General features: G+C 39.0%; 1 protein-coding gene across 5 annotated transcripts in view; it reads left to right on the plus strand.

The window, feature by feature from the left end:
* SDK1 (sidekick cell adhesion molecule 1) overlaps positions 1-16,630 on the plus strand; it is a 394,723-nt gene that overhangs the window by 260,886 nt on the left and 117,207 nt on the right. For all 5 annotated transcript variants that reach the window (XM_040574955.1, XM_040574954.1, XM_040574956.1 and 2 more), the window contains 3 exons: positions 7,049-7,185; positions 13,865-14,012; positions 14,884-15,024. In XM_040574955.1, coding sequence (XP_040430889.1) covers positions 7,049-7,185; positions 13,865-14,012; positions 14,884-15,024 — 426 coding nt within the window. The remainder of the gene's footprint in view (positions 1-7,048; positions 7,186-13,864; positions 14,013-14,883; positions 15,025-16,630) is intronic.

Genomic DNA, 16,630 nt, shown 5'->3' on the forward strand with positions numbered 1-16,630 from the left:
GACAATTCAAAATATACTGCTACTATATAATCATACTTTCTTTTCTCTGAGGCTGTTTTTGAGTGGAGGGCAGAAAATTATAGAGTAAAGACTGAAAAGAATGTTAAAACCTGGCTTTTGAAGTAAAGCTACAAATATGTGCTAAACACTTAAGCAGTCTTAATCCTAAATATCCTAAGACGTCCTATGCAGCCCAGTATAGCCCAGCAGATATATTTATTTTCAGGTTCCTGTTGACCAGTAAGTTTTATACTTCTTAAAACTCACACTAGAAGTTAACTGGGTGAGACACATCTTGTGGATGCTGCTGAGACTGCTTTTCCTTGCACCCCAGCTTGTTGCAGTTCTATTGGCTGCCTCTCCATGACCCCACGCACTGCAACCTGCTCTTAATCCCGCATCTCTGCTTCCTCCGATGTTCTGTTGTTGATTGCCTACAAACTACCTTTCCTGAAGGAATTAAAGAAATATATTAGACCCGCTCCTTTAGAGGACTTCAGTAACTGATAAGTCACTCAATCATACCTTGAAATGTGACATTTTATTTCAAAGTGGCGCTGCAGGTAGTGCAATAATGCCAAAAAACACTGCATTCCTTTGCAGCGTTTGTCATTATCATTTGGCTCAGCAGCACAAATCTATGAGAAATAGAGATACATGATACAACAGAAATGAAATGAGGAAGAAAATATGTGGAAAGGAAATGTCTGAAGTAAAGCTTAAATTAAATTCTAGCTAGTATGCGAATGACAGATCTATAACATTCCCAGTTCTCCCAGATAATTCTCTTGTGCAGAACATTAACAAACAGGGCATGTACATTCCCATCGATGAGCACTTACACTTCAGTGCCTTGAGTATCACTAATGTCAGAAAAATGTTCAAAGGCGGCCTCTCAACCAATTACAGATTGGAGCAGTCTAGCAATGAATAGTATCATAGCCTACCTAGCCTTATCTGACAGCTCTGATTGTCTCACCATTTTTTTCCCCCCAGGATCCTGCATATCCCTCCTCTACCTCTAGGCATGTAACACAAAATTTTCAAAGGCACAAATAAGTTTGTTACTGATTTCTATTCAAACTGATTCAATTCAAAACCGTTGACCTTCAGGCTGACCTTCAGTTATTCAATCTGTGAGTGGTTTGGTTTTCTAATCTGTGAAAAAAAAGGAAAGAAAACTTTTTTTCTCCTTTCTCTTCCCTTGTTTGAAGACAGACTTGGGAAAAAGGTACCATTTCTTGCTAGAAGAATGTATGGTGATAGTGCAGTAGAGTTCTACTGTGTCTTACATTGGTAGTGCAAGAAGGATGGATCATTCTTTCTCAGCGTGTCTATGAAGAAATAAAGTATTTGAAAAGAAAAGCCAGAAAACTAATGAAGAACTTGCTAAAGTGCAGCCAAAGGTTACCTTGCTCATCAATTTTGCACTGATGGTACTTGGGCACAGAAACTAATTGCTAGTCAAGATACTCTATTCATTCATTTGTCTTCCTTCTAAATGTGTTTATTCTTCATGTACATCACTTGATTTGATTTGCATGAGGTAAAACATTCACAAGTGATGTTTCTATCCTGTAAGAGATAGATTTTAATTTTTTTACTTATTTACTTGTTTTTCTGGCAGAGCTTCTCAACTGCAAATAAAGAAACAATTGCAAATCTTTTGGTGATGAGCTAGTGCTTCTCTTGCGTTCCTGCAAGTTATAAGAGTTGATCCTGAAAATACTTGTATATAATGAAACTTTCTAACTTCATTTAGCTTGCTTTTATATTCCTGTAAATACTATACAGAATGAAATACAGAGAAAAAAATGCTTGTTCCTGAAGCTGCATAAGCTGAGTTATCGCAGTGCATCACTCTCCTGACAGAAAACACTGATGATTCCAGCTCAAAGTATCCTGAGGGTTCTCAGTGTATATAAAATATGCAGAATTACCACTATCTGTGCCTGCTGCTCAATATCTGCCTGTCTGCAGTCCATACTAAGGGATCTCTTTGTTGTATGAATGTGACTGAAAAGTATGGTAATGCTACATTGTAGGAAAATCAAAGCCCTGTACAAGCCTCTGTTATGTCACAACATAGAGTAAAAACTTTTAGGCTCTTTCTCTATGCAAAAATATAGGGAGGACAATGTAATACAAAAATAGGCAATTTATTCCTGGCAGCAAGTTCATCTTCTTTCAGTTCTCTTTCACCAAAGAACTATTATAGTTCTGTCTTCTTCAAAAGCAGGAGAGGTGAGCTAACCACTTACAATGAAACCCAGTGTGAAGCCAAGAATGCACAAAATGAATTTTGATACCCTTTTTTGCTTGAGATATTTGTAGTTGCTACTTCTTCCAAATACATCCCATAAAATGGCTTAATTACTGAAAACAAGATCACTAAGACCAATGCAGAGTAACAAATGAAAATGATGACTTATTACAAACTTATTTTTATATGGTCACATGTCCCTCAATTCCTGCAGCCTATCTCTTTTCCTTTTGTAGGGAGTGAAAACAAGAAGGGTATCAAACTTGAAAATATATTATTCCTTCATCACTAAAAAGAAATCTTCTATTTATTTTTCCAAGCTCTCTATTGAGATGTTATCCAAGAAATAAAGCTCACTGCCGAGTCTAAATACACTTGATACTCAAAAAGAAATACCACCCAGAAATACAATTGGAAATACAATTTTGTCTGTTCATTATTGAGCATGTATCAGAAATGTAGGCATTCTTAGCAAAAAGAAAACATAAAATTCAGAAACCTTTCCCAAGGCATCCGTAGACTTGAGCTTGTGGTGACTGCCAGAATGAAGCAGGAAATAAATCTGTGTGCTCTGGGATTTGACAAGTGCGTGATTTCAAAAATCCACCTTGATATAGGCCTGCAAAAGAGAAAAAACTTCAGAACTAATCGGTGCCTTGTAACAATCCTTCCTGTGTTTAAAAATCAGATAGGATTCTTTTGCAAGAGAAACTGGAAAGTCCTGAGCAACAGATGATGTGTTTATTTAAAATGTTATAAACTTTTATGAGCAAAGCCATCAAGGCTGACAGCTTTGTTAGACTTCTTGCCTCAACTTCTTAGCAAATTATCAGTTGTAGCAGATGAACCACCTGCTCCCAAGTAGAACTTGTATGGTGGACCTGATTTAGGAAATCATTTATGAAGTAGGAACAGGGCTTTTTATAAACTGACGAGAAAACTTGTTTAATCTCCCTTGCCTTTTTAGTAATCCCCTCTTCAGTCACAATCTCTCTAATTACCTGCTGTTGGACCATTTTTCTCAGAAATCTCTCCAAACCATGTCTGGTTTATTTCCCGTAGCAAATAGTTCTGCTTTTAGCTAATTTTATAAAACACTGGATGTGTTTGCTGAGTAAATTTTTCAGCTACCCTCTGGCAGTGATGAGCTGACTCAGACATTAGGGTTTCTGTTTTGAACATGTATCATCTCTAACTAGCTAATAATTCTCTTCTAGATTGTCACAATGGCTTCATGTTCTTTTCTTGAAAATCTGCTTTTTCAGTTGCTTTGTCAGAGTCCCCTTAGGTCACCTTGGTGGCTATGCCATTAACCCTGGGTTTATCTATCAATTACAGATTTCAAAAGTGTCCGTATACAGTTTTTGCTATCATACAAAGTAAGTTATGAAAAGCTTGACTCCATGCAACTCTTCAGCATTAGAGGAGTAAGGCCTTAAGATATTGAAAAACTTTCATATATTTTCTATGTGGGGCTTCAATGAATAATAATAAAAATAATAGTAATAAAAAAGGATAATAATGATGAATTATAATCTTCCAGTGTCTGATCAAGGGCTGCTATGTGCCCCGTGTGTTACTGTCCTAAACCTTCTTGGTGCATCAGAAGTTGAGCAGTTGTCATCTGAGGTTCTTTTCATCCTGAAGAAGGCTTGAAATTACCATTCCCTGCAATGACTTTTTGGATGATAGCAGCAAGGAAAAGTAATTCTCTGAAAGGAAAAGAAAAGAAGTAGTGATCTGTTTTGGGAACGTGAATATTCATGGTGGTGTCACAGGTCTCATTTATCATCCCTTCCACACAGTATGTGTAGAAAATGAGAAGGGGACAAAGTGCAAGTGCTTGCTAAAGTAGGAATTACTATTTATTAATCTCTGTTTTTGTAGAGTACAAAGAGAGAAGTTCACTTCTGTGCTGAAATGTCATTGTAGATTTAATTATTTATTTTTGTCCAGGTGTGTTTTGTAGGCACTTGTTATGTCTGCCTTGAGGGATTTAAATCTGTAAGCACCATCTGTTGCTGTTCGGTGTGGACACATGGGTAAAGAATATGATATTAGTGGAGATAGGTGTGTTGTATGGCTGCTGCAACTCACGTTTTTCAGTCTCTGAACAGAGTGCCTGTTTCCATCATGCTGCTGACTGATTACCGTTTTGTGTCAATCCAACAGAATAATCAACTAAATTAAAATCATGAGCAAAAAACACACTTAAGCTCAGTTTGTGCTTTAAAAAATGTGAAGAAGGGAAAGTCTCCTCTCCTCCAGAAGCTTTTAGATATTTGTGCCCTAAGAAAAAGACTGATCAATAAATTCTTTCTTTCATGTAGTCTCTTCTTTCAGTTGTGTAATGAGCTGTTAGTCAAATGAGCTACTAGTTCAAGCCTTTAAAATGCATGGGAAAACAAGATTAGCCAGTGAACACATACCCTGAAAATATCCTTAATGTATTCCAGGAGTGGTTGCTCAGCTCCCAGCGAAGGAGTTACTAGGGGTAAGATAGCAGTGAGCACCCCCTCAGCCACCCCTTCTGCGCTGCTCCCCCTGTGAGAGTTGTCTTCTGGAGGAGGCCAGAACCGCAGCTCGTCCCACGGGGCCTGGTGATAAATGAAGTGGGGACTGTGACTTCTCTGAGCCATGTCACAACAAGACGTCTCGCTCTCCTTCAGTAATTTTCTTTGCCAGCTTAATCACAAAAACATTTTTCCAACCAGCTTGCTCAGGGACCCGATGATAAATTGTAGTGGAGGTTTAATGTTTATTATAATTTAGTGTTTCATTCAAAATGAAGTAGCACATGCCTATAATCCCTGTGTGAATGGCCACATCTTAAACCCCTGCTCCATGCTTTCAAACAACAAGCTTATTCTTGTTTTGCAGACCATCTGCCCTCCTACTTTGTTTCCAGGTCTCCCTCTTCCCTAAACTGGCTTATCCAAAATTTTGCAGCACTCTGTTCAAAATCTGCAACTGTTGGGCCAGTTCATGTTCTTCCCTGCACCTATGTTTCCTCTAGCCCCAGAGTGACCATGCCTTAGCTGTTTCTGCATCAAATTCTGGAGCCTGGGTGCTGCAGGCCCAGACTAAGTGAGAACATAGCCAGCCTACGCTCCTTGTAATTGATGGAACGATCAAAGTATCTTGACCAAGTGATTTAATAAAGCTAATACTTGAATTTCTGTCATTCCAGAGGTCAAATGAGGTGTCATTCCACAGAAAGAGTCTGGGGCTACCATGCTCCTAATTTGGTTAGATATTTAAAATCAAATGAGATAAGATGAGACTTGGGTCCCAAGTTTAGCCTTAGGAAGCATTAATGCTTCTAGCCTGGAGAGAGGTGGATAGGTGAGAGCCTTCCACTTGTGTTGTCTCCTTATCTGTGTATTTTTCTGGCACTTCTTTGGCTTTTGAAGCATTCTCTATTTTCTTTGCTCCCTTCCCCTCTTTCCTCCTTCCCTGCTTCCTTCTCACCAACTCCACAGCATGTGGCCATGATAAACAAAAACATTCACAGTTTTAACAGAAGAATAATAAAAGTATGGGTTAACTCTTGTACTTTCCTCAGTCTTCCAGTAGAAACCTGAATCCAGAGCATATTTATTGTTCTGGCTTAAAGCCAGAGTCTGTATTTACTTCTGTGAGTGGCTAAGGAGTTGCGGCTTTTAAATAACTGTAAGCCTTCAGTAGCATGATACATTACGATGTGAAATTGCTATTTTTTAAATTAAGGATATGAAGTCCCCTTGTGGCTTTCTGCTCTGGCCAGAGCAGATTAGCAGTAGTTCATGCTGAGGGAGGGTTACTGCTCAGCTTTCCTGGGGAGAAGCACTAGACTGAATGGGCAAAATCTGGCTCTCCTTGCTCTTCTTTCCCTGTCAGAGATCCTTGTCCTCCTTAGGAACCAGGATAGAAGGAGCAAAAATCAGGCTTAATTATAATGACTGAAGGGCTCTTATCACTTAACACAGATCAGCCTTTAAGGGATGTAGCAGAATTCAATTTTCTCACTGCACCATGCAGCCTCTGACTTTCAGGCAATGAGTCCAAATGAAATGTTTTTCCATAAATTGCCTTTATGTAGAGAAATTACACGTTTTAATTGAGCTGCTGTTTTATTTTTATTTTTTTTAATGTTTCATTTTGTATTTCCATGGGGTTTCTGCAGGCATTTTCTCTGTATTTTCTGTTTGGGTGCTTCCAAAAAAATCCTTATTGTAGGAAGGAAAGATTCTACCCATGACAGGATAAGCCTAAATCCATGAGTAAATCAAGCTGTTCTGTAGCCTAAGAATACATATGGTAATTTTGATTAGTAGCTCTATATGGGATAGTGTCAATGTCTTCTGCTTCCTTGAGTATGAAAAATTCCATATTAAATCACGTCTCCCATGTGTTTTACTGTTTATACATATTACTGCTGTCACATTGCTAGGACATCAATATAAGAAGGGGAGAAAAAGCGAGAGAGAGAAATTTATTGACCAACTTGTCTCAATCAAAAAACAGTATGAAAATTGGCTTTTCCCACATTTAGCAACATTTCCATTAGCTGTTCTAAGCATCAGCCTTGGGACTTTCAGCACAAGTTATTTTTTTCCCCAAATAGGACAAAATTGTGAATAATTCAGAGATGTCTTTCATTTATTTAATTGCACAATAGCTGCTGGTAGTTTTGTATCTATCATCATACAAGTCTGATGCCATGTGCCTTTAGCTGCCTATAAGACTGTCCTGAATGAAATGTAGATTGATTTTTCTGTGCATTTTTTTCTTTTTTCTTAACAGCGAGCTGCCTCATTCCCCTCAGAATCTTCTGGCCACTCTGAATTCCTCATACAGCCGCAGTGTGATGCTTTCCTGGGTGCGTCCTTTTGATGGAAACAGCCCTGTTCTCTACTACATGGTCGAGCTCTCTGAGAATAGTGAGTAAAGTCAAATATGTTTCAACCTCATATACTTCTTAATTATTCAGCCTTCTTGCAGACTTAGCTTGTACCAGAGCTACCAAGAAAATATTATTGTAATTTGCTAAATGAGAGACAGTTTGCAGGGAAGTCCTGGGTTTTACACTCAGCTATTAACATCCTGAAATATTTGAAAAAGAAAAAAAAAAGTTCTGATATGGTGAATTTGCTGTACAGGAAAGCCTTAGTTCCACCTCCAGGCAGCCTGACTTCAGGCATGTCAGCTCATCCTTCAGTGCTTCTATTTGACATCTGTAAAATAGCAAGAGTCATATTTATTTCTTTCCATTGTTGTCTTTTGCTCTGGGTTCATAGATATCCTGATGCATTCAGAGCCCCAATTTCACTTGAAAAGTGCAGGCAGTATGAAAATACAAGGAATTGATGGTCTGTCAGAGGAACAAACTTGGATGTCAATAGGAGCAACTGTCATATCTGTATATGGTTTCATATGTTTTCTCCACTTTCTCTAGGCTTTTATTTCATACCTTTCTTTTAAGTAGGTGGCTGAGGATACAAAGCTGCAAAATATACAAATACCTAGCTTCACAGATTGCAAACCTGGTCTTTGTAATAGCCCACTTCTCATAATTTTGTCATGCTGCATGTCTGGTCCTTTGTGGCTGTCAGTTTGCAAGGTTATTCAGGGACACTGCTAAATGCTTCTTTCTGAATTGATTGAAAGATGAGGTTATATGGAAATCACTCACCTTGGCAATACTTTCTAATCTCTATCACCCTAGGAACTGGAAATCCAAGCCTAGCAATTGATGAAAAAATTAAGAGCATCACTTCTTCTGACATGTGGAAATTAGCCACTGCATAACTGAATGTGAAACAGTGCTGATTTATTATTATCTAGAGAGTAGCATTTTGTTTTGCCACACAGGGAGTTTAAGATGAAGCTTCAGCTTCCAATCACATAAACCCTTGTGCTTTGCAGGCTGGAGTACCTAACTTTTCAGATACAGAGGTCCCAGAACTGATGATCAATGACATCTGTTGAGCAAAGTGCAGTGTTCTAATGGAAATCTCAAGTCATGCCTAGGACCACTGTCCTTAAAACAGTTGTCTTAGAGCAAAGACTCCTGATTTATTTGTTTATTTATTTATTTATAATGAATGACTCAGAAAATTCACAGTGTTCTGGGCTCCTGGCTCCCACCCCACTGCACCTTTTTATCACCATCTGTTTTCTTATCGCTCTTCTCTCTCTTTCTCTTCCTATTGCCTACAGGCCAGTACTGCATGTTTGCTTCTCCTTATGTGTTCTTTTCAGCCAGGGTTGTTACCCTTGTGTTTCATGACTCCCAGTGGCTTTGACAGAGATGAGTTAATAATTTCCCAGTCTGGGGACATGATGCAAAGGTAATAGAGCTGTGTTTACATGGAGGCAGAAAAGAGCTGACCGAGCATACGCACTTGGGGCCATAAGAGAAGAGGCAACTCACTTGGTGTCCTGGTGAGGTTTGGAAGGTCTGTCAGCGTCATTATCGCAAGGATGTTTTGCAGTTCTAGTAAGAGAATGGGGTAGATATGCCATCATTTCAAAAATGCTATAATTCATTTGCTGAAATCTGTAGAAGGCTCAGCGAAAATCAACTCCAGAAATTATGCAGTCTCTCAGAACTCCACGGGATCCTGTGAACTCTTGCTCGCTCCATGATAGATCCAATAATTTTGGCTGATGGCATTGCAATCAACCACAGAGAGAGTCTCATTATCACAAATCGTAGGTATGTTTACTTCAGCAAGCTTGCAGCTGCAAAAACCAAACACAGACCAGTCTTCTTGTGCGTTGAGCATCTGAACTCCCAGAAATATTCTAGATCTTACTCTCCTTTGATTTTTCATCTCTATATTTACTTTGCTTTTATGCCTGGTCTCTAAATGGTTACTCATAGAAGTAGGACAGGGGGGAATTTAAGCCCCTGAATATTCCACTTTTACCTTGCTCTCTAATTTCATATGTTATTGCTCAGCTTTAGAGATGTCAACAGAATAGTGGAACAATGTCAACAGTGACTTCGGTTTGCAAAGCTGACTTTGTCTACATACTGTCACTGTCTTGTTTTGCTTTTATTTTCTTGAAGTGTTTGTTTTTGAGGGTCATTTTGATCTCAGTAGCATGTAGTCAATATCTAGTTTCTACAGACCTTCCACTCCTTTGGAAAACAGCATATTTCCTTGGTGCTGTCATGTTCCCCTCCCACCCCCCATGTGATGTTCACGAATGAAGCTGACATTTGATCTTATCTAGGTATGGTTTTGTCTGATATGACTGTGCAGAATCTCTCTTTGCTTTTCAAAGAAATCTTCCTTTCAGGTTTTTCATTGGTCCCGTTTGTGCTGCAGAAAGAGCAACTGTCAGGGATTTGGCATATGCCCGTCATATGCTCACATCCTTGTGTCTGTAGCTCTTTCACTGTCAGCAGCAGTGCAATATGCTTAACATCCCAATCCCAGTTTGTTTTCACACATCTAAAGGTTAGGGAGGGACATCAGAATTATGATTTATTTTAGCAAAAGTGCATAGAAGACTTTATTCTTGGATCTGTGGAGTTTTAATACATGGGTTTTGCTTTACTGTTACAGGTGCCAAAATGTAGCCTAGTTTTGTTCATTCTTTTAGCTGTTTTGCTTTGAATTATTTCCTAATAGCATTTAGGATCCATTGTACATTTTGAAGCACATACCGTAAGTGAATACATAATAACAGTATCTGTTTCAGAGAACTAGCTGAAGAGGGTGCAAAATAATGAGTGTAGATTTCAGGGGACTAATTACTAGCTACATTAGAGAGAGGTGTGTCAATCCACCTGGCATGGATTAGAACTCCTTTTCATTAATTTCAATTCAGTAAAGAGATATAAAAAACTTATTTTAATTAGAGGAAAAAAACAGTGACAGATCGTGCACATAAATTGCTGGAAATATGAACAACTCCAGTCACCAAGTCACCTAATTTTTAAAATGAATGTATTTGGCACAATGTAATAATTCTCAAATTACAAGTATTCACAGTAGACTGTGTCTGTGGGTGATTTGAGACATATGGCCTTAAACATTTGGGGGCAAATTTATAATCTAATTTGAAAAGCACAGTTCCAGGGAAACACAGTCATTAAGTATTCCTGCCCACACAGAGCTGGGAAAGTGAACCACCATTTGAAATAGATTTTCAAATAAATAGTAGCATGCGTTGTTATTTGCACTAACATAATTTGTGGATGTTTTGTGACCTGTTTAACCCCTGTTGCAGCATACCAAGGAATTCCTGTGGAGGATATTCATGGAGTTGAAAGGAATTCCGTATATTTTATTCCAAAAAAAAGTTTAGATTTCAAGGATTAATCAAAAATTATGCTGACTGGTTTTTTATCTGAACAAGTGAATTAATACTTAGAGAATTCTGCTGAGTACAGTTAACATAAAAGCCCATTTTTGTTTTATTGTATTCTGGGATATCTGTGCAATGTAACGATACAACTCTCCCTATTCATCACGTCATTTCAATGAGGAGATAATTAAAGCTCCTATGAAGAGCATCTGTACTAGCTTAACTGAAAGTCTGTGAGTTGTGTTGCTGAATTTGGTAGGAATATTCAAATGAGAAAAATTGAACACAAAGGTAAGTCTTTGCAAAAATCAAAGCTCTGTTCAAATCAAAACTCTGTTGTTTGTTACAACAGTGATGCAGGCCTATATATGATAGTGCAAACAGATACTTTTTCTCAGGCCAGTGGTATACCTTGTTGAAGTCCTACCAAAGGGAGGATGAGCCAATTCATTTTTGAGCTTTTTGCAATATATTGTCATGAAAGACGAATTCAGTAAACTCCAGTAGGACAGTAAATTCCAATAGTACTGTCAGTGCTAAACCCTTGGAGAAGAAAGGAGATGTAAATGTACTCCAAAGCTGCAAAAATTAGATTTATGCAATAGATTTATTCTGTAATATCAAATTGGAAATGATTCTTGAGGAACTTGCAATTAGTGCAAGAGTTGTGAGGTAGATAGGAAAATATAGAAGAAATGCCTCTTGGTTGGTGAGTAACCAGAGTTATCAAACATATCACAAATGCATCCAAAAATTCTTAACAGAACAGAAGTCATTTCTCAAAGGTGAAAAATCATATTATAAGCTAGAGAATAGCCTGTGAGATTCTTGGTTTCCAATAAATTAACTTGGAGAGGCCATCGGAGTTAATTCAAAATACCAAATATCCTTAAGAAGACAGACAACTAAACATGAAAGTTTTTCAGAGAGTGGCAATTACAGCAGAAGAGCAAGCAAGCAAAGCCCAGCGTACTTTCTGGGCAGCTTAAGTTAAATGAAGGATTAGTGGAGTCTGTTCAATATAACAGAGATTTATTTAATAGTTTGACCTGGCAAGTCTCTTGTCACCGTGGAACTTCTCCAGGCTTCCTGGGACAGGCAAGTGACAGTCATCCCTGAAGGAGAAGAGAGTCAGTGTTGAAAATCTTATGGAATGTTTCCAATGCTAGAATTGCTTTTCTACATGGTAAAACGAACTTCTGTACAATGCTGGGGTTTGTTCTGGATTTAAGGTGGGGAAACAGCCTCTCAAAATGTTTAGTTTAATTGTCAAGAAAAAAACCTTGACATTTAAATTTTAAAGATACTCTGAACACTCACTGTATCCACTGCTCCATGAGCAAGCAAATCCCCCCCCAAACCACTTTCCTTTACGAAGGAAAGAGTGCCCAAGAGATGAATAGGGTTCGTTTATATTAGTTTTCAGTTTAATCTCTCTTCCTGCTAGATCTTTTATCTTCCACCAGGAGAGGAAAAAGAATAAATAAAGTATTCTACAGATGCAGCATATAAACAGAGCAAAGCCCCAAGGTGCTGAAGAGATTAATAGGCCCTGTTGTTGAATCAAACTGCTCACTACATTGAACTGCTTGGGTTAAGCACTCTCAGGTGGTGTTTACACTAGCAGTAAACAAATGAAACTGATTTGCTCTAGGAAATGGACCACTACCCAAGTAGCTCATACAAGGGTATTTTGCTCTCTTAGTGTTGTCTGTTCTTCCGTTTTCTTAATGCAGCTGCTTCAGGCAGCTTACTAAGTCAGCCATACCTTAACTTTGGCTTATCTTGATTTGTTACTGTGCACTCTGGATGTAACAAGGTGAACAGTTGTTTGTAAAATCTCAAGAGAAGCTTGATTAAAGAAAGAAGGAACTAGAGTGCACAAAACTCCTAGCCAATGTCGGCACAGGTATCCTTCCTCTGAGTGCTTTTTAAAAGAAGCCCAGTGTTCAGCTAAGATGAATTGCACTCCAGATCTTGCAGCAGAAGCGACTGATGGCAAATCAACAACAATCACCAATGATGGAACTTGACTGCTGTGCAAATGTCCTTCTCCAGCATTCCCAGTATTCTGCTGTGTCAGTTTTCCTGTTAAAAAAGACTTTCTTCTCAGAAAGCCATTACTGGAGTAAATATATCCTGAATAACTTGAAGATGCATCCTTTATAACCCAAAAGGCATCATACCCCAGCAGACTTAAACTTGCTAAGGAATCTGCCAGAAAAGCACTAAATTAGTGGTTTACATCTTGGTGTGAAGTTTAGCAGCTTTCCACATTTGGGACATCTCATCTTCATTTTCAGGCAGACGTCTAGGTCACCTGCCAGGAGCTGCAATGCACTTCTGATGAGCAACATGCACAGATATGTTGCCAAAATCTACAGCTAGCTCCTCAGTAATTTCCAAAAGTGTTTGTAATTTTGAGCAGGGAGCATGAAAACAGCTGGTATTATTTAAAATCTGAACAAATCTTTAAGTTGGCTGATTCCATTGTTGTACCGTTGCAACACAGACAAATGTCACGTCTCCTTGATGGTTTCAGTCGTGACTTTGGAGAGAATATATGACATCAGCCCAGGAAGAAAAGAAGTCAGTATATCTAATTTTCAACATGTTTCATTTCTGACCTCTTTGAAAACTTGAAAATATAGTTTGGGCATCAGAGGAACTCGGCATGTGAAGTATGTGAACTGACAACAAGGGTTTTATGGTACTGCTGGGACTGTTTATGTCAGGGAACCTTCCTAGGAAATGATTAGACTGAATGCCATGTACTATCTCTAGGAAAAAAAATTGCAGATGTAGGATCTGCAGCAGAAGCTTTCTCAGGTCTTACAGCAAAGGGCTGATTTGGCAGAGAGCGTAACGCTTCTACACCTGCCTGCAAGCTGGGTACAACGATATTCCAAACTGCCTGTGAATTTCATTACAGTCCTTCCACCAGAGCCACTCATGGGTGTGGTGTTGTAATGGCCTGCCAAACAGATGGGTTGTGAAATACACAGCCCATCTGTCTTTATCATGCTTGTTTCCTCTTTTATTAAAATGTTAATGAATATAGTTTTTATTTATTATGCCATGACATGTGCAGCATCACTTTCCAGTAGACAAATGTGCAATCTGCATAACCGTGTGGGCTGACAGGAAGGTTTCTTTTGCTGAAAAAGAAACTTCTTCCTAAAGTTCCTCTGAGGAAAACAAACACAAAGAGCTCTGTGCAGTCAGAGACAATTTCTCACTTCTGCAGCGCTTTTAACAAGCCCTCTGGTCTCTCTCAAATGTTAATTATTCCAACAGATTCTCCCTGGAAGGTTCACCTATCAAATCTTGACCCCAAAATGACCGGTGTCACTGTGAGCGGACTAACTCCAGCCCGAACCTACCAGTTTAGGGTGTGTGCGGTTAACCAGGTGGGAAAAGGCCAGTACAGCTCTGAGACCAGCAGGTACAGTAAAAATACATTCCTGTGTACTCCGCGAAAAAAAATGCTGGCTGTTGTGAGTGAATAACATAAAGTTATCTTTTGCACAGTAGCTGGGAAGTGGAACAGTTATTATTACCCAGGCCTCCGGAGAGTGCTCTGCAGCTGCTAGTAATTGGTGATAATGGCAATTAGGTGATGCAGGATATCAGCACACAATGGGAGAGGTGCCCTCATATTTCCAGTGTATCAGTTGAACAGAATCTTGGAAGATGGTCAAATAAGTGTGTGTGCAACCCAAATATTTTTTTTGTTATTGTGTTAAGTCACTGCAGTTAGCCCTGGAAGGAGTACAGCTTTCACCCAATCATTGCAGTGTCACTTCTGCAATTCACCCAGATGTGACATAGAAGGATGGCTTCATCAAATTTGGTTTCAAATGCATCCCCCTTCCTATGTGAACTGAAGCTTGCTGTGAGCTTGAATTGCAGAACAGCTGAACTCTAAATGGCTTTTTCGAAATGTAGGAGTTTGATATGAAAAATATTGAAAGAGCTGAAAGAAACAATTTGGAAGGAGTCACAGACACTGGACCTGAGCTCTAACTCATTCAGGCTTGTAATCTTTTTAAAGAGTTGTAGCAGCCTGGGTGATTCAGAGAGAATAAGGTTACCTCCACTGTCTGTCTTGTTGCTTGCTTAACCGATTTCTTATTATGTTGATTTGTTGTAACTATTTCATGCGTGTCTTCAGCAGTTTGATCAGCGTTATATTTCTTTCTAGTGATCAGACTTTGATAAACGATACTGGTTCACATGGAGTTGGATACTTGAAATAGAAATGTTACCTATCGTTTATTTCAACACCCACCTCCCTCACGTTGTTTTGTATTCAGGTTGATGCTGCCTGAGGAGCCACCTAGTGCCCCACCTAAAAATATAGTGGCCAGTGGGCGCACTAATCAGTCTATCATGGTCCAGTGGCAACCTCCTCCTGAAAGTGAACATAATGGAGTTCTTCATGGGTACATCCTAAGGTAAGTAATTTCTTACCCTGGAAAGCCTGGAGCTAGATTCTTGTATGCATGAGGGAGTTCTTAATGCTGTGTTTGAATAAGGTATTGAAAAACTATTCTTAATTCCATTATATATGTTAGTTATTATTTAAAAATACCATTGCTGTGTTGGTTTATTACAGATGAGAAATTGCCTCTGTTCAAATGATCCCAAGGGTGCAGACATTTGAATTCTGGCCTTACTAAAGAGTTAGTGAACTCTGGTTTGTTTTTTACTCTGATAGCTGCTCTGAGTGGGCCTGCTGTGTGGACTAGCATCCTATGGAGACTCTCAGCATCCTGATATTTTTTTTCCATTTTTAAAGTGAAGTGAAGCACCAAGAACTAAAAGTGTTTACAAGGGAAGTTGGTACAGTGCAGCCTATGCGTTGCAGATGTATATGTGCGTATTGCAATCTCAGCCTACTGCTAGAGAGGTCAATTACCTTACCAAAGTCACAAAGGGCTCCTGCTCTATGGAAGAGCAAGAATAGAATCAATAACCTTCAGTATTCTGCCAAACAAAATGGAGAGGGAGGAATGACAGGTAATGCTTCATGGCAGACCTTGGTTTGGGATAGACCTTGATCTGGTTTTGAAAATTGGTCAGTTGAGTACGATTCTTTCAATCCCAGCTGTATTTATTAAAGAGAAACAGAATCCATCTACACCCAATTCATCTACAGCCTACTGGCTTTCCACGTTTTGTGCAATGTTAGCAACCAGCTAGGACCTTGCCTGTAGTAAGGGAGATGTTACCTAAATCAGAGTGTTTGTAGAAGACTCCCAAGCACTGTACCACCACTGACATATTTCCGGCTGATGGTTACAGCCTATTGTAGGCAGGTTGCTGACATTTTTAATGGTGTCCTCCAGACCTATTAAAATATAACTAAATGCTACAGTCTAAATGTCAACACCCTGTTCATTCTGTGCTCCTACTTTTGCTGGCATGGGTGGAAATGCTTTTGTGATGTTAGTGTTGGTGAGTTCCCAAAATAGAACGTTCCTTCATTCTTTAGGCAGAATTGAAGTCTGTTAATCTCCCTGTCACCTGCACAGAGCCTTTTACAGTAGTGAGCCACTTGTGCGAGTGCCTTTGTATTTAAGAGCTGGACTCATTTTGAAAGCTGTGCTGGTCATCAGTGACAGGTGGGGAAAGATGCTTTAGCTTCTGTCTGTAGCTAAAATCCTGTCAAGAGAGTTGGGTACCAGTTTGCACAGGGTACAAATGTTGTCTGTACAGTTCTTTCCTTCAAACCGGCCTACCTGATGATAGGATTAACTCCTTAGCTACTTGTAGTGAGTTAACCAGTCTCAACATTAAGTCCTTTGAAAAAGCAATCCTCTGGCAATCTGTTCTGTTTTCTCTGTAGAGCATTTTCAGTGATGCCAACAATTATTAGCATAATTGATCCTGGTCCTCCCTATAATGTCTCTTTCCATTTTAATAGAGACTGATCATATTCGTTATGGTCAATCTGTGAACATTTTTGATGTCTACGTGCTTTGTCTAGACCACAAAGAAAGCATTTAATCAAAAAGAATTTAAGATTATCATATAAAAGCACAACTGTCCCAGGCAATA

This window comes from Cygnus olor, chromosome 15 (genome assembly GCF_009769625.2).
Source record: "Cygnus olor isolate bCygOlo1 chromosome 15, bCygOlo1.pri.v2, whole genome shotgun sequence".
Classification (NCBI taxonomy): Eukaryota; Metazoa; Chordata; class Aves; order Anseriformes; family Anatidae; genus Cygnus; species Cygnus olor.